Source organism: Scyliorhinus canicula, chromosome 16, assembly GCF_902713615.1.
Source record: "Scyliorhinus canicula chromosome 16, sScyCan1.1, whole genome shotgun sequence".
Taxonomy (NCBI): Eukaryota; Metazoa; Chordata; class Chondrichthyes; order Carcharhiniformes; family Scyliorhinidae; genus Scyliorhinus; species Scyliorhinus canicula.
The window spans coordinates 57,763,504-57,785,109 of record NC_052161.1 but is presented as its reverse complement, the minus strand read 5'-3'; the positions used below and the strand labels follow the sequence as shown (position 1 = coordinate 57,785,109).

At 46.1% G+C, this 21,606-nt stretch overlaps 1 protein-coding gene across 2 annotated transcripts in view; it reads left to right on the top strand.

Annotated features, from left to right (window-relative positions):
• The window catches only part of hectd2 (HECT domain containing 2), a 139,567-nt gene that overhangs the window by 41,996 nt on the left and 75,965 nt on the right, over positions 1-21,606 (top strand). For both annotated transcript variants that reach the window (XM_038773601.1, XM_038773600.1), the window contains exons 4-6: positions 13,399-13,501; positions 16,921-17,010; positions 17,724-17,788. In XM_038773601.1, coding sequence (XP_038629529.1) covers positions 13,399-13,501; positions 16,921-17,010; positions 17,724-17,788 — 258 coding nt within the window. The remainder of the gene's footprint in view (positions 1-13,398; positions 13,502-16,920; positions 17,011-17,723; positions 17,789-21,606) is intronic.

The window sequence follows — 21,606 nt, the reverse complement described above, 5'->3', positions numbered from 1 at the left end:
TGCATCTTATAGATGGTACACACTGCTATTACTGTGCTCGGTGGTGGAGGGAGTGAATGTTTGTGGACGGGCTGTCAATCAAGCTGGCTGGTTTGTCCTGGGTGGTGTCCAGCTTCTTGAGACTTGTTGGAGCTGCACTCATCCAGACAACAAAACAGAAAATGCTGGACAATCGCAGCAGGTCTGACAGCATCTGTGGAGAGCGATGGGAGCCAAAGTTTTGAGTCTGGATGACTCTTTGTCAAACCCCATCCTGGCAATTGGATAGTATTCCACCACATTTGTGACTTGTGCCTTGTAGATGTTGGACAGGCTTTGGGGAGTCGGGAGGTGAGTCACTCTGAACTGGATTCTTAGCCTCTGACCTGTTCTTGTAGCCACAGTGGCTGATCCAGTTGAGTTTCTGGTCAATGGTAATCCCGAGGATGTTGATAGTGGAGGATGCAGTGCTGGTAAATCCATTGAATGTTAAGGGTGATACTTGGCAAGAGTCATTGCTTGTGCAGTCCGTGAGAAATCTCCCAATTTTGGCACAAGCCCTCAAATGTTAGTAAAGTGGACAGGAATGAGTTTGCCATTGTTATTTTCAGTGCCTAGGTTGAAGTGGATGGTCCATCCAGTCTGCGACTTTTTGCAGTGTCATGCAACTGCATACTAAGCTATTTCAGAGGGCAATTAAGAGTTGGCCACATTGCTGTGGGTCTTAAGTCCAGTAAGGACATTAGTGAACCACATGTTTTTTTTTGTGACAATCGATAATGGTTTCACCATTAAGCTTTAATTCCAGATTTTGTCATTGAATTCACATTCCTTCTGCTGTGGGGTGTAGCCACCTGGGGTGGCCACGTCCCGATTTCAAAATGGACACTCGCAAGGAGTGTAGGGAAAATTGGATAACACCAGAGAACACAAGCAGGTGCAAGGTTTCCTGTGTATTAAGATCTGCAGAACCCAGACAGAACTGAAACCAATAGCCATTAACATATTAATGGGCTATCTCCAGGGACAAAACACAACATTAAAACAATCGAGACCAAGCCAGACTCCCTGGCGCCAGCAGGAGCTAAGACAAAGGCAGGCCAACAACCACTTAGGGCCCGCCCAATTGGTCCAATTAATTGGGACCAAGTCCGTGGTCTGCCCAAAAGGACGCGAAACCCCTGGGGACTATAAAATAGAGTCCCCAAGTTCAGTTCGCTCTCTTGGCAGCTCTCGAAAGAACTCTTGGCCTTGGCTCTCAGCGAGGAGAGACCTGCTTAGCAGCTGCACCAGAACAAGTAAGTCTAAGATCAACGCACGCTACGAGATAGACGCTCCTAGCTACTATTCCGTACCAGTTCGAAGCCAGCAGTATCAGAACCGGACAACGGCCACTGTTCCTCTGACTGGGTGGGCCACTCAAAGCTAAGTATAGGTTTTGGTAGCAGTTGTAGTTTAGTGAGTAGAGTTTATGCATGAGTAATAATTGACTGTTTATAATAAATGTGTATTGATTTCAAACTTACTAACTGGTGTATTGAGTCATTGATCAGTACTTGGCTTTGAACCCTGTGGTGGTATCAGAAAGATACCTGGCGACTCTTGAGCAAAGGTAATTAAAACAGAGCAAATTAAGGGAAAGCATAACGAGCAACATTTACTGGCGACCCAGATGGGACTTGACTTAGAAGTGCCCCCCCCCCCCCCCCCACTCCGAGAGAACCCAAAATTTTGAATTAGAAATCCAATTAGAAACAGAAAAACCACAAGAGTTGAAGCAGTACTGATCAATCCTCCAGAATTCAGAAGTGTGTTAATGCATGAGTACTAACAGGGATATAAGGTAAACCTGAGAGATTTTGTTGCGTAAAACTGTCAGGAGTTTTGTAGTCCGGAAAATAGCGTAAGCCGTACCCGTGTCCACATCACCGCTTTATTACCCCTTGTTCCAAATTTAGTAGAGAACCCACAGAAATAGGAAAATGGCAATGAAGGCAATGGAACGCCTTATGAACCCCCAGGAATTTGTGGTCGGAGTGACCAGCAGGGTAGGACAGTGTCCCGTTTGGGAAGATGAGATTAGGAGGTACCTCAAAGGGAAAGGATGGCCCCTTTGGAGCGAATTTTGTGCGAATGAAGAAACAGGTCCTGGGAGTATTGGACACACTTGGTGGGGGAACCTGACAGAGATTCACAAGAAGAGCTTGGGAAAAGCTCGCAAGCCGATGGCAATCGAGTCCTGTCTGGCACAATTGCGAGGCACAGAGGAGGTCGTTAGGACGCTCCGTAGAGAGATAGAGGAGAGAGATAGGATGAGTAAAGTAGATGTGAGCGAGATAGAGAAGGAGAACAGAGAGTTAAAATGGAGGTTAGCGGCAAAAGACAGAGAGGTGGATGATGCCAAGAGGGCACACCAGTCTTGTCTGGCGCACTTGAGCAGCTTCCAGACCCAGTACGACAAGGCCTACCAGGACACACAACGTGCAGTCCTGGTAAGACAAGAAACAGAACAACAGGTAGAGGCATTGCAGACACAGTGCAGTGATTTAAAAGCAGCCCTACGAGCACTCCATGCTTCAACAACGGAACAAAGACAGAGCTCGGTATACCACGCAAAGTGCCGGAAGCAAATTGCAGAATTGCAATCTCTGCTTTCAGTTCAGAATGGCTTTCAGAGCACATTCGGATCCCAATTAGACCAGGAAAACGGCCCCAATTGGCAAGAATTAAATGAAACAGCCCATAGGTACGTACATGGAGCATGTACGCAGGAGACGCCCCAGAAAAGAAGAGCACCCCAACCCCCACAGACCATGTAGAACACACCCCCATGAATCCGGTAACCACATACCGCAGAGCCGCAGCAGACGGAGACACAGATTTCATGTATACAACCCCCTTAACCGTGACCCAATTGCAGGACGTGTGCGAGAAAATCACACCGTTCCTCCCCACTTCAGACTCCCACCAATTCTTTGCGTAGGTTAAGCAGCAGGCCACCATGTACGGCCTGGACGAGAGAGAGCAGGTGAAGCTCACAGTTTTGAGTCTCGATCCTTCAGTAGTAGCAGCCCTTCCCGACCCACAGAATGTAGGAGGAGGCACCCTAGCAGAGATGCACACAGCGATCCTTGATGCGATCGGCTATAACAGAGGAGACCCGGTAGAAGGCCTGAATAAATGCAGGCAAAAGAAGACCGAGCACCCCACAGCGTTTGCTGGACGCTTGTGGATTCATTTCACTGCAGTTTGTGGAGAATTAGTCCCCGCCCATTTATCCCCGGATAACATGGCATAATGGACTTGAATCTTGATATCTCATGCCACAGAGGCCCACAATGAGAAATGGATTTTAAAAGGCTTGTCCCGCGCTTGGGAGCAATCCGTTCAGAATAAGACCAATTTTATAAAACCCGAGGAAGAACAGGCAGATGCAGACATGCATCCAGTTAAAACACATCAAAACCCCGCATGGGTAAATGAGGGAAGGAACAGCCCACAGCAGACCAAATCCCAGGAGTGTTATAATTGCGGCCAATTAGGACATTACGCACGAGAATGTCAAGCCCCCCTGAAAGAGCAACGGAATCAGCCCACCAATACCACCCGAACCAGCAACGACCCCAACAGCCCCGACCCCTCACTCAGGGAACAATACCCAAGGGAACAATGTACCAGAGTGCCTGCTCCACCTCATGTGCCCCAGGGGTCATGTTACACCTGTGGCAGCCAGGACACATCGCCCGAGATTGCAGGAGACCCCCACCACCAGCTAGACCCGCCCCCAGATATGAAAGAGAACCCCACCCACAGCAGCAACAAGGTCCCAGCTGCCCCATGCAAACTGAGCGCTTACCCGCCACTTTTCATGGCAGAGGCCAATTCATTTTGTTTCTCTCCTCCTTCCTCTCTTCTTTGGTCACACTACACTGACTCCATATGTTCGTTACACCCTAAGCCAAATATGATTTACAGTATCCTTCTTTCTGATGGAACCTGCACGATATTCGTTGCATGTTTGTTTATATGTTCATTGTCTGAGATTTAAACAGCCTTCCACGGCCCCACGCCACATTTGTCCGCAGATACCTCTGAAAACTTGCCAGCAAGCTTATCAGCCAAAACCACTGAGAACGGGCAGCACGGTAGCATAGTGGTTAGCACAATTGCTTCACAGCTCCAGGGTCCCAGGTTCAAATCCCAGCTTGGGTCACTGTCTGTGTGGAGTCTGCACGTTCTCCCGTGTGTGCGTGGGTTTCCTCCGGGTGCTCCGGTTTTCTCCCACAGTCCAAAGATGTGCAGGTTAGGTGGATTGGCCATGTTAAATTGCCCTTAGGGTCCAAATAACCCTTAGTGTTAGGTGGGGTTACTGGGTTATGGGGATAGGGTGGAGGTATGGGCTTGGGTAGGGTGCCCTTTCCAAGAGTTGGTGCAGACTCGATGGGCCGAATGGCCTCCTTCTGCACTGTAAATTCTATGAAAAACATGTCAGAACCCAGTTCGTAACTGCTCTTCCCATTTGACGGTAGAGGCACTACTGCAACCCCCACGATGATTACATTCTTGCCCGTTCTTGCCGGTTACTCAGGCAGTGGAGAAACGGCACTGGTCCCCGCCCTGCCTGAGGACCCCCCCTCTGGTCAGCTAAGCGTGGGTAGAGCACAGCCCACCCTACCCGGGGATTCCATCCAATTCTTACCTGCCGTGGCCCATACGCACCTCATTTCGGCTCTTTCATTTCAAAAGTTTGTGTTTTGTTTTACAGTAACCCTTCGGTTGCTTCCCCTCATGCTATTTACATCCTCAAACATTGGGATGGCAAATCGCACGGGCTGCGAGACGGCTCGCACTGTTTCAGTATTTTTCAAGAATGTCTTGTCCAGAAATTCGGTTTTTAAAAAAAAATGAGGGAGTCACAGATGGTGACCAATTATAAAGGGTAATTGGCACTAAAAGACAGACAGACCAACACACGAGATCTTAAGCAAGATAATAACAGATATTATGCTTGTATTCACAGAATCCCAGAAGCTCTTGGAACATGAGAAGAGAAGAAAGAAAAGAGAAGAGAAGATGAAGACGACCTCCATCTTTGTTGTAGTGATTATAGGATGCATTTGGTTGCGCGTGATCGTGAACCCCCTAACCCCACCCCACAGGCCGTCAATGATTCACTCCCCCATAGCACGCAGAACTCAGTAACAGGCAACAGTACCCCGACATGGTGGGATAAGTTTATCACACGGTATTCCCTTTCGTATGTTGTCGAAGCACTTCTAGCACTGGCGATACTCTGCAGTATCGTGCAGACCATTCGCATGAAGAAATGGCAAAGGAGAGCCTACCACTCTCACACCCCGGTATACAGAATAAGATCTCTTATTTTCGGTTTCCACCAGGCCCCCGAACCCCTTGACATGTAATAAAGTACATTCGTTTTTGTTTGTGCGTCTTCATTTGTGAATAAAGAAATGTAAAACTCTGCGTTTGACTGTCACACCAGAGAAAAATTTGAATGCTGCTATTTGTACAGTTAAGAAGTTAGTATATTTTTGAATGGTTTAAGTGAGAGTAGTTTATTGAGGATAGTTAGAGGTTCCAGTTTTTGTTTTGTAATGCATGTCCTTAATGACATAGTGCCCCCATAGAGTTTTGATGATGTGTATGTAAAATTGTTTAGTTAAATATTTTATCGCATAGTTAGGGTCAGAGTAGAGCCTAATCATGAGTGCCCGCTGGGTCAGGGAATGAAGACATCGCAGTAATGTGATCCTTCACGCTTCATAGAACATAGAACATAGAACGATACAGCGCAGTACAGGCCCTTCGGCCCTCGATGTTGCACCGACATGGAAAAAATCTAAAGGCCATCTAACCTACACTATGCCCTTATCATCCATATGCTTATCCAATAAACTTTTAAATGCCCCCAATGTTGGCGAGTTCACTACTGTTGCAGGTAGGGCATTCCACGGCCTCACCACTCTTTGCGTAAAAAACCCACCTCTGACCTCTGTCCTATATCTATTACCCCTCAATTTAAGGCTATGTCCCCTCGTGCTAGCCACCTCCATCCGCGGGAGAAGTCTCTCGCTGTCCACCCTATCTAACCCTCTGATTATTTTGTATGCCTCTATTAAGTCACCTCTTAACCTTCTTCTCTCTAACGAAAACAACCTCAAGTCCATCAGCCTTTCCTCATAAGATTTTCCCTCCATACCAGGCAACATCCTGGTAAATCTCCTCTGCACCCGTTCCAAAGCTTCCATGTCCTTCCTATAATGAGGCGACCAGAACTGTACGCAATACTCCAAATGCGGCCGTACTAGAGTTTTGTACAACTGCAACATGACCTCATGGCTCCGGAACTCAATCCCTCTACCAATAAAGGCCAACACACCATAGGCCTTCTTCACAACCCTATCAACCTGGGTGGCAACTTTCAGGGATCTATGTACATGGACACCGAGATCCCTCTGCTCATCCACACTACCAAGAATTTTACCATTAGCCAAATATTCCGCATTTCTGTTATTCTTTCCAAAGTGAATCACCTCACACTTCTCCACATTAAACTCCATTTGCCACCTCTCAGCCCAGCTCTGCAGCTTATCTATGTCCCTCTGTAACCTGCAACATCCTTCCGCACTGTCTACAACTCCACCGACTTTAGTGTCATCAGCAAATTTACTCACCCATCCTTCCGCGCCCTCCTCTAGGTCATTTATAAAAATGACAAACAGCAACGGCCCCAGAACAGATCCTTGTGGTACGCCACTCGTAACTGAACTCCATTCTGAACATTTCCCATCAACTACCACTCTCTGTCTTCTTTCAACTAGCCAATTTCTGATCCACATCTCTAAATCACCCTCAATCCCCAGCCTCCGTATTTTCTGCAATAGCCGACCGTGGGGAACCTTATCAAACGCTTTACTGAAATCCATATACACCACATCAACTGCTCTACCCTCGTCAACCTGTTCAGTCACCTTCTCAAAGAACTCGATAAGGTTTGTGAGGCATGACCTACCCTTCACAAAACCATGCTGACTGTCCCTAATCATATTATTCCTATCTAGGTGATTATAAATCGTATCTTTTATAATCCTCTCCAAGACTTTACCTACCACAGACGTTAGGCTCACCGGCCTATAGTTACCGGGGTTATCTCTACTCCCCTTCTTGAACAAAGGGACCACATTTGCTATCCTCCAGTCCTCTGGCACTATTCCTGTAGCCAACGATGACCTAAAAATCAAAGCCAAAGGCTCAGCAATCTCTTCCCTGGCTTCCCAGAGAATCCTAGGATAAATCCCATCCGGCCCCGGGGACTTATCTATTTTCACCTTGTCCAGAATTGCCAACACTTCTTCCCTACGCACCTCAATGCCATCTATTCTAATAGCCTGGGTCTCAGCATTCTCCTCCACAATATTATCTTTTTCCTGAGTGAATACTGACGAAAAGTATTCATTTAGTATCTCGCTTATCTCCTCAGCCTCCACACACAACTTCCCACCACTGTCCTTGACTGGCCCTACTCTTACCCTAGTCATTCTTTTATTTCTGACATACCTATAGAAAGCTTTTGGGTTTTCCTTGATCCTACCTGCCAAAGACTTCTCATGTCCCCTCCTTGCTCGTCTCAGCTCTCTCTTTAGATCCTTCCTCGCTTCCTTGTAACTATCAAGCGCCCCAACTGAAACTTCACGCCTCATCTTCACATAGGCCTCCTTCTTCCTCTTAACAAGAGATTCCACTTCTTTGGTAAACCACGGTTCCCTCGCTCGACCCCTTCCTCCCTGCCTGACTGGTACGTACTTATCAAGAACATGCAATAGCTGTTCCTTGAACAAGCTCCACATATCCAGTGTGCCCAACCCTTGCAGCCTACTTCTCCAACCAACACATCCTAAGTCATGTCTAATGGCATCATAATTGCCCTTCCCCCAGCTATAACTCTTGCCCTGCGGGGTATACTTATCCCTTTCCATCACTAACGTAAAGGTCACCGAATTGTGGTCACTGTTTCCAAAGTGCTCACCTACCTCCAGATCTAACACCTGGCCTGGTTCATTACCCAAAACCAAATCCAATGTGGCCTCGCCTCTTGTTGGCCTGTCAACATATTGTGTCAGGAAACCCTCCTGCACACATTGTACAAAGAATGACCCATCTAATGTACTCGAACTATATCTTTTCCAGTCAATATTTGGAAAGTTAAAGTCTCCCATAACAACTACCCTGTTACTTTCGCTCTTTTCCAGAATCATCTTCGCCATCCTTTCCTCTACATCCCTAGAACTATTAGGTGGCCTATAGAAAACTCCCAACAGGGTGACCTCTCCTTTCCTATTTCTAACCTCAGCCCATACTACCTCGGAAGAAGAGTCCCCATCTAGCATCCTTTCCGCCACCGTAATACTGTCCTTGACTAGCAGCGCCACACCTCCCCCTCTTTTGCCCCCTTCTCTGAGCTTACTAAAACACCTAAACCCCGGAACCTGCAACAACCATTCCTGTCCCTGCTCTATCCATGTCTCTGAAATGGCCACAACATCGAAGTCCCAGGTACCAACCCATGCTGCCAGTTCCCCTACCTTATTTCGTATACTCCTGGCATTGAAGTAGACACACTTCAAACCACCTACCTGAACACTGGCACCCTCCTGCGAAGTCAAATCTGTGCTCCTGACCTCTATACTCTCAATCTCCCGTACCCCAAAACTACAATCCAGGTTCCCATGCCCCTGCTGAATTAGTTTAAACCCCCCCAAAGAGCACTAACAAATCTCCCCCCCAGGATATTGGTGCCCCTCAGGTTCAGATGTAGACCATCCTGTCTATAGAGGTCCCACCTTCCCCAGAAAGAGCCCCAGTTATCCAGAAATCTGAATCCCTCCCGCCTGCACCATCCCTGTAGCCACGTGTTTAATTGCTCTCTCTCCCTATTCCTCATCTCACTATCACGTGGCACGGGCAACAACCCAGAGATAACAACTCTGTTTGTTCTCGCTCTGAGCTTCCATCCTAGCTCCCTAAAGGCCTGCCTGACATCCTTGTCCCCTTTCCTACCTATGTCGTTAGTGCCAATGTGGACTACGACTTGGGGCTGCTCCCCCTCCCCCTTAAGGACCCGGAAAACACGATCCGAGACATCACGTACCCTTGCACCTGGGAGGCAACATACCAAACGTGAGTCTCTCTCGCTCCCACAAAATCTCCTATCTGTGCCCCTGACTATTGAGTCCCCAATTACTAATGTTCTACTCCTTTCCCCCCTTCCCTTCTGAGCAACAGGGACAGACTCCGTGCCAGAGGCCCGTACCCCATGGCTTACCCCTGGTAAGTCGTCCCCCCCACAAGTATCCAAAACGGTATACTTGTTACTCAGGGGAACGACCGCAGGGGGTCCCTGCACTGACTGCTTCTTCCCAGTCCCTCTTACAGTTACCCATCTATCTCCAGTCTTTGGTGTAACTATTTCCCTGAAGCTCCTATCTATGACCCCCTCTGCCTCCCGAATGATCCGAAGTTCATCCAGCTCAAGCTCCAGGTCCCTAACACGGTTTTTGAGGAGCTGGAGCTGGGTGCACTTCCCACAGATGAAATCAGCAGGGACACTGACGGCGTCCCTCACCTCAAACATTCTGCAGGAGGAGCATTGTACTGCCTTCCCTGACATCACCTCTAGATTAAAAAAAAACAAGAAAAAGAAAAAGAAAGGATGAGCTTACCTGATATTACCTCAAACCCTGCTCCCGCTGAAGGTAAGCAAATTTAAAGGCACTCACTCACCTTCACGACAGGCCCCTGCTCCCGCTTCCCAACCACCGTGGGGTGGGGGGGTTGGTTAGAGGAGGAGGTAGGGTGGGAAACACTCACGAAGTGTTTCGGGTTTAACTGTCACTTGCCAACAGCCTCTCCACAAACCACCTTCAACTTAGGCTGACCGCACTGCACGTATGCAAATTTCCCCAGAACAGCTGATCAGTAGCTCTGCTCTGCTGCCCTCTGCTGGATGATTGCCTTCACTCAAACTCCTCGGGTCTCCTTTGCAGATTCACCTTCAACTTAGGCTGACCGCACTGCACGTATGCAAATTTCCCCAGAACAGCTGATCAGTAGCTCTGCTCTGCTGCCCTCTGCTGGATGATTGCCTTCACTCAAACTCCTCGGGTCTCCTTTGCAGATTCACCTTCAACTTAGGCTGACCGCACTGCACGTATGCAAATTTCCCCAGAACAGCTGATCAGTAGCTCTGCTCTGCTGCCCTCTGCTGGATGATTGCCTTCACTCAAACTCCTCGGGTCTCCTTTGCAGATTCACCTTCAACTTAGGCTGACCGCACTGCACGTATGCAAATTTCCCCAGAACAGCTGATCAGTAGCTCTGCTCTGCTGCCCTCTGCTGGATGATTGCCTTCACTCAAACTCCTCGGGTCTCCTTTGCAGATTCACCTTCAACTTAGGCTGACCGCACTGCACGTATGCAAATTTCCCCAGAACAGCTGATCAGTAGCTCTGCTCTGCTGCCCTCTGCTGGATGATTGCCTTCACTCAAACTCCTCGGGTCTCCTTTGCAGATTCACCTTCAACTTAGGCTGACCGCACTGCACGTATGCAAATTTCCCCAGAACAGCTGATCAGTAGCTCTGCTCTGCTGCCCTCTGCTGGATGATTGCCTTCACTCAAACTCCTCGGGTCTCCTTTGCAGATTCACCTTCAACTTAGGCTGACCGCACTGCACGTATGCAAATTTCCCCAGAACAGCTGATCAGTAGCTCTGCTCTGCTGCCCTCTGCTGGATGATTGCCTTCACTCAAACTCCTCGGGTCTCCTTTGCAGATTCACCTTCAACTTAGGCTGACCGCACTGCACGTATGCAAATTTCCCCAGAACAGCTGATCAGTAGCTCTGCTCTGCTGCCCTCTGCTGGATGATTGCCTTCACTCAAACTCCTCGGGTCTCCTTTGCAGATTCACCTTCAACTTAGGCTGACCGCACTGCACGTATGCAAATTTCCCCAGAACAGCTGATCAGTAGCTCTGCTCTGCTGCCCTCTGCTGGATGATTGCCTTCACTCAAACTCCTCGGGTCTCCTTTGCAGATTCACCTTCAACTTAGGCTGACCGCACTGCACGTATGCAAATTTCCCCAGAACAGCTGATCAGTAGCTCTGCTCTGCTGCCCTCTGCTGGATGTTTCGTGTTGAGGATCACAGGGAGGGAGTGTAGCCACCTGGGGTGGCCATGTCCCGATTTCAAAATGGACACTAGCAAGGAGTGTAGGGAAAATTGGATAACACCAGAGAACACCAGCAGGTGCAAGGTTTCCTGTGTATTAAGATTTGCAGAACCCAGACAGAACTGAAACCAATAGCCATTAACATATTAATGGGCTATCTCAGGGACAAAAAGCAACATTAAAACAATCGAGACCAAGCCAGACTCCCCGGCGCCAGCAGGAGCTAAGACAAAGGCAGGCCAACGACCACCTAGGGCCCGCCCAATGATCAGAGAACAACTCCGGAGAAAATCGATAAGAACGATTGGGACATGGTCCAATTAATTGGGACCAAGTCCGGGGTCCGCCCAAAAGGGCGCGAAACCCCTGGGGACTATAAAATAGAGTCCCCAAGTTCAGTTCGCTCTCTTGGCAGCTCTCGAAAGAACTCTTGTCCTTGGCTGTCAGCGAGGAGAGACCTGCCTAGCAGCTGCACCAGAACAAGTAAGTCTAAGATCAACGCACGCTACGAGATAGACACTCCTAGCTACTATTCCGTACCAGTTCGAAGCCAGCAGTATCAGAACCGGACAACGGCCACTGTCCCTCTGACTGGGTGGGCCACTCGAAGCTAAGTATAGGTTTTAGTAGCAGTTGTAGTTTAGTGAGTAGAGTTTATGCATGAGTAATAATTGACTGTGTGTATAATAAATGTGTATTGATTTCAAACTTACTAACTAGTGTATTGAGTCATTGATCAGTACTTGGCTTTGAACCCTGTGGTGGTATGAGAAAGATACCTGGCGACTCTTGAGCAAAGGTAATTAAAACAGAGCAAATTAAGGGAAAGCATAATGAGCAACGGGGGATTCGAACCCGGGTTCCCAGTGCATTCCTCTGGGTATCTGGATTGCTATTCCAAATAATATCACTATGCCACTGCTGCTTCAAATGCAAATCTAACAAGTTAACGATATGGTAGGCATGGGGCAAAGGAATCATTCTACATTGAGGATTCTAGATTATTGTCTTTTACTCGAGTTTGCATGTGGGTCACAAAGCTTTCGAAGGATTTTGAGCACGTTATTTGAAATATGAGCTGTCAAGGATCCAGCCGTTCCACGGTGGACTTTCATTGATCACATCAGCCCATTCCTTACCCGAGGATACTGTATGCTTTAAGAAAAGATGTATTTTCATATCCGGAAAGCTGCAACTGATCCCAAACCAGCTCCAGCTCACCCAGTTTTCTGTTTAATGAGGATGGTTCAAGGGACAGAGAGCCAAGATGTTCCCAGGAAATCAGTTGGCAGTTTAATTTTTCTGATGAGGCTAGTAGCATCTGATATAACCTGATTTGCAGTGACCTCCCAGGTTTCACAACCCTCAGGTAAACCCGACATCTGAAGGGAGGCAAGAACAGCTCTGGGAGAAGGTAAGCACCTTCACAGCACAGCTTATGGGCCAGGAAGAGCAGGAACATTGCCCCACACCCCAAACTCCCTTTCATCCTACAAAAAGACACCCAGTGTTGGGGATCAAAGCCCTCCGCAGGTTTGTGGGTCAGCCAGGCACCACCACTGTCTACGCCACTCCCAGGGGAATGTGGATCAGCGATACTTGTGCTCGCTCTCTCGCTCTCTCTTTCTCTCTCTCTCTCTCTCTCTCTCTCTCTCGAGCCTTCCAAATCCAAATGTAAGTTGAACTTGTGAGCCAGGCATCTCAGCAGGAAGCCCAAATCTGTAGGTCAGAAATTAAACTGAACTACTGTTTGGTTCATGGGCCATTTTAGATGGTGAGATCTGAGATTCACGAGTTATTAGCGAAACGGTCTCTAGGTCATCAAGGCAAGGAAAAAAATAAATGAAATCCCAGAACGAATCCAAATCCTGAAGATTGCTATCACCCGAAAGAGGTCAAAATACCCCGCAAGGTGGGTAATTTTACTGTTCAGAAGTCATGAACTTCGCAGATTAACATTACATGTTACTGGTATTCAGTCTATTTGAATGTAGCAAGATTCATTTGCTCAGGAAGTCAAGATAGACCAGTTTTATATGATCTAATTCTGAACCAAGTGTATCATAATTAAGAAGTACAGCACCATTCATCGTTCAGTAATGCAGATGTTTAAATGAACTCAACCTTATGAGTTTGATTAACAAATTATATGTTTATTTTCTGATTACAGAGAAGATGTAGAAAAGGCCAAGATTTCAGGAGACTGGAAAGTGGTTCATGATTTTTATTCCACAACATTTGATTCATTTCTGGAAATTAATGCAGCTTTCAAGGTATGTAGACTACAGGCAATGGGCTGGATTTTTCTGCTCCGTCCGTCGCAAGATCGCCACGGGTGAGACGCGGACAATGGAAAAGTCTATTGACCTCGGGTGCGATTCTCCAGGTGGGCAGTGCCGGAGAATCCGCTCTATGTTTCATTTTGCGCCAATAGTAATTTCAGGCGAGGATTTATACCCACTGCTTCTAAATGCACATACAGATGATCTGGCTTTTAAGATTATTTTGGAGTTATTTTGTACCTGTTTCTAAGTGAGGCACATTCAGAATACTGCTAATGTTTTGCCCGCATAAAATGTAGCAATCCAATGGTGATGTAAATCACAATAAACTGTTTCCTGAAAGGATTATTTACTTATTTTCTAATCATGTCTAATTATGACTCAATTTCCTGGTATAACTTGCATCCAATTTCTGCCCATGGAACATATTACTGTCTTTTTACAGCGTGCTTCTAGATGTAACCTGATTCATTCCAAAGGGACTATTTTTTTATCTAGTAATTTAAATAGCATTAACCTTGGATTTGCTGAATATGTGAAAATCCAGCAAAACAGAGAAGGTAGACTTTTCCTGAAAATAAGTGGGGGTCGGGATGACAAAGGGGTTGGAGAATAGAGCGGGAAGCCCAAAATGTTTTTTATGCAGCCTGTTAAGTGCCCTGTCCTGTTGACCGTGACGACTTTGGCGGGCAACCTCTGATGTCCTGAGGCCTAGGCAGGGGTGAACCTTCCCTGCCCCGACTTGTTGGAGGTGATGGGGTCACTGGTAGAGGGAAGATTGAGAGACAGTGCACCCTGATGTTTGTCCTGGGATGAAGCCCCTGATTTGTCTGGATGATGCTCATCCTCCCTGTGAGTGCCTAATGGCACTCCTTGACGGTGAGGAGAAGGGGCACCTGGAGGGAGTTTGCGGTGCCCCAGCATCTCTCGCCTTGCCACTGCTGTACTGCACCAATACCTAGAGCAGTGGTTTGCAGGTCTGACTCCATATCTGACAGCCACTGTATATTGCGTTGGACCTGTGCCTTCAAGGAGGCTGCCATCCTTTCCGCGAAGGCAAGCGCCCACATGCCGAAGCCGTGACAGCGGACAAGAATGTGTACGGATTCTCCAGTCTGCGCATGGCCACCGGCATGATGCTCCGTGCCTGTCTCCGCATCTCCTAAAAGGTTTTTTGAGGTTTTTGAGGCTGAGTCCTGAGTCCCGTCATCTGTTTGGGGTTCAGCAGGGGCTTGTTCCCCAGCAGTTATCCGAGTGTCAGATACCTCAGTTGTCACTGCCTCCACCAGCTGTGGACCAGTGTCAGTGATGTGCTCACCAAATTGTGAAATTGTGAGCCCGAGTCTAATCTAGAACTTGGATCGATCAAAGTGAGCCTGTCTCCACTGGCAGAGTGTGCAGGTGAACGTGGGTGCATCCTCTGAGGAATATGAGGCATTCTCAGAGGTGGGTTTGGGGTTGAGGCTGTGGTTTTCCCCTGGTGGCTGCACTCCCTATATTTTGCTGATAATTGGAACTGAGAAAGGAAAATCTCTGTTATTGACTGAGCAGACTCGTATATTAAAGACATCCCGCAGTCTGTGGGCGCAGATGACAACTGCAGACTAGAGGTAACCTCACTAACTTCCTGGGAGAGTCTCATCTCACCTTCAGCACTGGTATGATACTCCTGCTCTCCAGCTAGTTTGGTGGCCTGATCCTGAGGGTAGAGCATTTGGTGTAGTCTGTATTTTTAAAAGGCTGTTAGCAAGGTCCCACATGGTATTCAAGTCAGAAATCCCATGGTCAGGATTTAGTTCCCACAATAGATGTCCTCCCCCATCCCTTATTGGTTAGAAATCCAGCCCCTGATCCCCCCCTAGAGCTGCTGCCCTCCATTGTCAACAATGCCACAGGGAGCAATGACATCTGGGAACATTCCAAGGCCCAGCCAAGGATCACCATTGGATCCCTGTCAATGTTTGCAGAAGTGGGATCAGGTCCGGCAGGGCTACCTCACTTCAAACGTTAGGTAGACAATCAATGAAATGAAAAATTTGAAAATGAAAATTGCTTATTGTCACGAGTAGTCTTCAATGAAGTTACTGTGAAAAGCCCCTAGTCGCCACATTCCGGCGCCTGTTCGGGGAGGCTGGTACAGGAATCGAACCGTGCTACTGGCCTGCTTGGTCTGCTTTAAAAGCCAGTGATTTAGCTCAGTGAGCTAAACCAGCCCATTGAGACTAATTCGGGGCAATTTTTCAGGTGTCCGCCTGGTTTCAGGAGGTGTTGGCGGGCAGTTTAACTGCCTGGAGGCGGGTACCCATGGTCAGGCCGGAGACATGGTGGTCACCTGGCTGCAAATTCCATTTCTTGATTGAAGATTTAAAATGTTGGATAGAGGGGGGCTTTCACCTTTAAGCACCCTCTCTCTCTCATCCACTTCTATTATCGCCCCCCTCAAGCTGGAAGGCCTTTGGCCCTCCAGTTTCAAGGGCTTCCTGACATCCTTATTTGGGTGGCAAACCTGTCACTATGCCAGGTTGGGGAGACCCCCTGTGAGAACCAGAATGAATGACTGTTTGCCCCTGGGGGCAGGCTCGGGATACTGAAACAACCCTGATCTCTGTTTCCTAACCCCAGAGGAGAAATGTAGCCTAAGATGCCTTTCAGTTTGGACATTCAATTGTTCAAGTTTTAATTAAAATATATTTGGCGACGACTTCAAACAGATATTGTACATCTAAAAAAGAACCAGATTTACAGTCCTTTGACGATACTCTGTGGGTGCTACAGAAGCAGGGAACAAGATGATGTTTACACATGTGTGATGCTGTTTTGCTCCTGCATTGAACAATGAGTGGGATTTTCCGTACCACTGTAGCATGCAGCAGAGGTGGCCCGCCATTAGTGGGACCTTCCTGCCCCGCTGTTGTCATCAGGGGTTTCTTTCAACAGGAACTTCTTGTCCGCACCCTCTGCCACGGGGGAAACTTCAGCGGCGGGTGGGGGGGGAGGTTGCCGCCGCTGCAGGGACCGGAAGATCGCGTCAGCAGGATCGGCTGGAAAATCCAACCCAATGTGCAAACTCCACGCGGACAGTGACCCAGAGCTGGGATCGAACCTGCCTTGGTGCCGTGAGCCAGCTGTGCTAACCACTGCACCACCATGCTGCCCTGATTGGTGATATGAGTGTTGCTTTGCCATGTAAAACAGATGCAGGGTGGAATTTTCCAGCCCTTTCCCAACATGACGAACGGTTCAAATATCCATTGATTTTGGTGGGACCAAAAGAATCCCGCTGGCGGGAGGCTTGTAAACCTCCGCCCTAACATTCAGCGAAATGTCGATCTTGTTTTCACTGTGTTAATGCTTTATTTATTTTTGTATAAACTATGACATATTTTATTTTATATTCCACTAATTCTTAGCGGGATGCCAGTGCACCTTTTAACACCATAGATGATCCAGGTGTTAACGTTGAATTCACAAATTGTGTCTATGAAACCTTACTGAACACAGTGAGTGTATTTTTTTAATCATCCTCACCAAGTATAAAAAAGTTAAAAATCTCAGGTTCAATTGTGTACCCTCCATGGAAAATAACTTAGAGAATGCCTCTTTATAAAATACATTGACAGTGTTGTAATACTTATAGCCTTTGGTTGAGTCTGGTGTATGGTTAAAATTGACTCATCTTACTTTCCAGCTAGCCAAAACAATAATTGTTACATATATGTGCTCATATATACATATAAAAGTAAGTTTGAATCAATCCATAAATATTTGCAATATTGCATAATATTAACCTAGAGTAAAATTAAGTTCTGAAACATTTCAAATGTGTTGCTTGCCCCATTGCATACCCTGAAATAATTGCAAATGGTCTTTGCTTCAATTAATTCAGTTAGTTAAGATAATACACCAAATTACATACTTCAGGAGCAACATAATAATGTGGATTGAATAATATAGTGCTCCTAACCAGAGGAAACAGCATATCCTTAAATATACCATACATATTGTTAAGGGAGATCTTGTATTACTTCATAAAATTTGTGCATATACATTCCTTTGCTAAACAATTAGTATTTGTTTGCAGTGAATACTGCACCTTATGAGTATTGATTAATAAAATGCAAAGAGAATAATACATTGACCTGTTCTTTTACAATTACTATTATTAAAATTGAGTGAATGTCTATAACAATCAGTTGCAATTGTTATTTTTCAGCCCCAGGACATCCAGAAAACTGTATTAAAAGGTATTATTAACAGTCTGCTGAGGGAATGGAAAGGGTAAGTCTCAGCTGTGTTTTTCTAAATAAAACGAACAATTGTTTTGTTATTCAGTCTATCGATTTGTTCAGTAATCTGAAAAGTGTAAGGGATTTGCATGGATGGTGGATTCTGTTCGGATTTGTTATGTATAGGGAAAAGCAAGCTTATAATTTAACATTGTTCCAGCGATTTGGTTACAGCATGTAAGAGCAGGAAAATTTTCATTTTACACACGCCCCTCTATGTTCTCACTGTTTTCAGTGGGGGAAGAGAATACCTAGTCAGCAAGTACCAAACAGTAGGAGTTTCCAGCCAAAAGAATAAGAAAAGATAAACCCCTAACTACCAATGAAGAATATTTATATTCATTACTACTAACATTTATTAAAATATTTTGTGAACATGATGTCAAATAATGTTACTGTTTTAGGATGTGATGCAGAAGTATAATAAACGGTAATATTATGGGCTACAAAATTCTTGGGAGTATGGAGGATTTGAGGCAGAACATGGTAATATGGGGTCTTTGCCCAATCTTACCTGCAATGAGAAATGTCGGCACTGTGATGTCTCCAGTCTGAAATCCCACCTATTTTTCTTGCATGATGTTTGTCAAAGGTGGATGCGGGGAACTAATGCTGATTTCTTAATGACAGTCAATTACACAGCTACCAATTGCATTTATGTAAGTGGTTCGCTGAAATCAATCTTAGTTCTGGACAGAGAAAACACTTAACTTTCTATTGATTGTTGTTAATCAGTGTGTAATAGTGTCCAACCCAGATAATTAAATAATTTACAGTGGATTATAATTGCCATGGAGGTCATTCACCCTTGTGTAGATGACAAAGTATATTTGCGTCACCATCATAAAAGAGTTGTTTCAGTTGTGCATGGTAGTTTGCGAACACCAATGCCTCAATAATTATGACCTGATGGTAAGTTTTTGATTTGTGGAGATGTTGCATGGGCCAAATCTGAGAAATAGAATTAATTTATGAAGACGTTTGCTATGGGCCAGGGTTTAGAGAACCCCAAAGTGTATCATGGAGTTCACCGGACCCACAACTTTTAATAGATTGCGATATGGGGAGCACACGGCCCACTCTACAGGTGTGGTACAGCAGAAATGGAAAAGTATTTTTAAAGCAAAACAATGTTTATTCTATGAACTCCAGTTAACCTTCGTAACCATCAATTCAAATATGACCCCCAAAGAATACATCACTAAGTAATCCTTAAGCTGTCCTTTTAACATCCATAAGATTGAAAAAAAAACCTTTAAACAGAAGCACATCAGGTTAAAGTCACTACTGAGAGCAGTTATGAGTTTGAAATCACCAAAGGATCGAATGACATTCTTTAGATTACAGAGAGGGAGACTCATACATCTTCTGGCTGTGACTGAAGCTATCCAGCTCTGAAAACGAAACTAAAACACACCCTGCGGCAAACAGTCTAAAACGAAAGTAAAAAGCTGAGAGACAGCCCAGCTCCACCCACACTCTGACATCACTGATAAACACTTATTTCTTAAAGGTACATTTCTTAAACACTCATTTCTTAAAGGTACTCTCACCTGACAATTTTAAGCAGCCGTACTCTATGGACTAGGTAATGAATCTCATGATGGATTTGATGTAAAAGGGGAGGCAAGCAAATTTTGAAATCGGTGGTCATTCCCCAAGACACACCCAAGAGTAGAGGAGGTCATAAACTGCAGAACATGAACCTTCACAAACGAATAGATTCCTTGAAAGACTGAAAAAAATTTGCTTTGTGTGGTTTCTTGGCTCACTTAGCCCTTGCTCACTTGGCCATGCGGTATAATAATTTACGCAATAATAATTTCAGTCAGATGATCAGGACAAATCACATTGCACCCAGTAACCGACACTCAGCAGCTCCACAGGATCGGACCATTTCGTGGGTCAACATTCTTAAAATCTTCCAACCCTCTTGACAGCTTTCTATTGCAGCATAGCATTTTGGTCTAATTCCAGTCAATTATGTCCTCCGCCACACCACTAAATCCTAATTTATCCATTTTAACAACAAAATGTTGGTCTTCTGTAACTCAAGACATTGGAAAAAAAATTAATATGGATTTTGAAAAAAAAGTTCTGAATTTCTGTTCACTGAAATTTTAACTATTGGCGGACATGCAAAACACTTTGAAACTATTGGCAACAGCATAAGTTTTGACTTGTTTAGTTTCAACTGTTTTATTAAATATGACCATTTTTTTCCATGCCCCTTTCATTTACTCTCTTCCTCAATTACGCCACACAATTTCTCATTCTTCTCGCATCAAAAAAAGAAAGACTTGCATTTACACAGTGCTTTTCAAAGCCACTGGACATCTCAAAACGCTTTGCGGCCAATGTATTTTTTGAGGTGTAATCACTATTGTGATGTAGGGAACACAGCAGCCAATTGGTGTACGGCAAACTCCCATAAACAGCAATGTGACCGCGGACAACGTTAACATTGATCATGAGATAAAGGCCCATAACCTCTGAGCTCTGGGACGTCATATAACTGTGGCCCACCCCAATAGTGCGCTGGGGAAACACCCTCCCCAGAAGTCCCCAGGTAAGGACTGCACATCAGTTGCTACATTGGAGTGATAACCTTGATTTTTGTGAAGAATGCTGCTCGGGCTGCATTGGTCGTGGTCACAGTGCTTCCTGCTCCAGGGAATGGGTTAAGTCACTGGAAGTGGCGCTGCACAGTAAAACTATTCCCCCGTCCCCTCGTGATGTTTTTATCGATGCTGCGGCAGGTATCAGATTAAGGGTTTATGCCCATACCAGCTGAAATCCTGCTCCGTGTAAGCCCTGCTGCCAGTTTAAAAACTCAAAGGGGGAAACATTGGATAAGGTCCGAAAATGGGCACAGGGATTGTGATACATGATTAACTAACCCTCATTTGTTACGGATAAAGCAGCACATAAATGTCACTTTACCTGCTACCTCTAAATGATGGTAATATGCAACAAACTGCTTGAGTGGCTGCATGTCTCAGTAGTCAGCCCAAGTATATGAGATGAGCACCATTTATGTCTAGCCTGCACTACTTTCAGCCAGTCAACACTCTTAAGAAGGAAATGCATTCTGGCTGCAGTGGGTACTGGCAGCAGCTGGGGGAAGATTGAGGAGGAAGAAGAGTGAAGATGGTGCAGCAGGACAGAGAGTGGGCTCCAAGGTCCCAGAAGCTGCACTGGAGGCCTTGGTGCAGGAGATGGATAGGGGAAGGGAAGTTCTCTGCCCACAAGGAGCTAGGAGGCCCTCAAAATAGAACATAGAACATAGAACAGTACAGCACAGAACAGGCCCTTCGGCCCTCGATGTTGTGCCGAGCAATGATCACCCACGTAACCCATATACCCGTAACCCAACAATCCCCCCATTAACCTTACACTACGGGCAATTTAGCATGGCCAATCCACCTAACCCGCACATCTTTGGACTGTGGGAGGGAAACCAGAGCACCCGGAGGAAACCCACGCACACACGGGGAGGACGTGCAGACTCCACACAGACAGTGACCCAGCCGGGAATCGAACCTGGGTCCCTGGAGCTGTGAAGCATTGATGCTAACCACCATGCTACCGTGAGGCCGTGAGATATGCACTGAGAAGACATAGAAGAAGATAGCCATTACTTTCAATGTGAGCATTATTGTTCCAAGAACCCAGATGCTGTACAGGAAGAAATTTAATAACCTCATAAAGAATGGTCATTAAATTTGATACTATAAGGTCCCTTCCTCTTGATTCCCTTATTTCTCATCTGTTTTGCTTTGTTGTTATTATTTTAATCCATGGATGTTT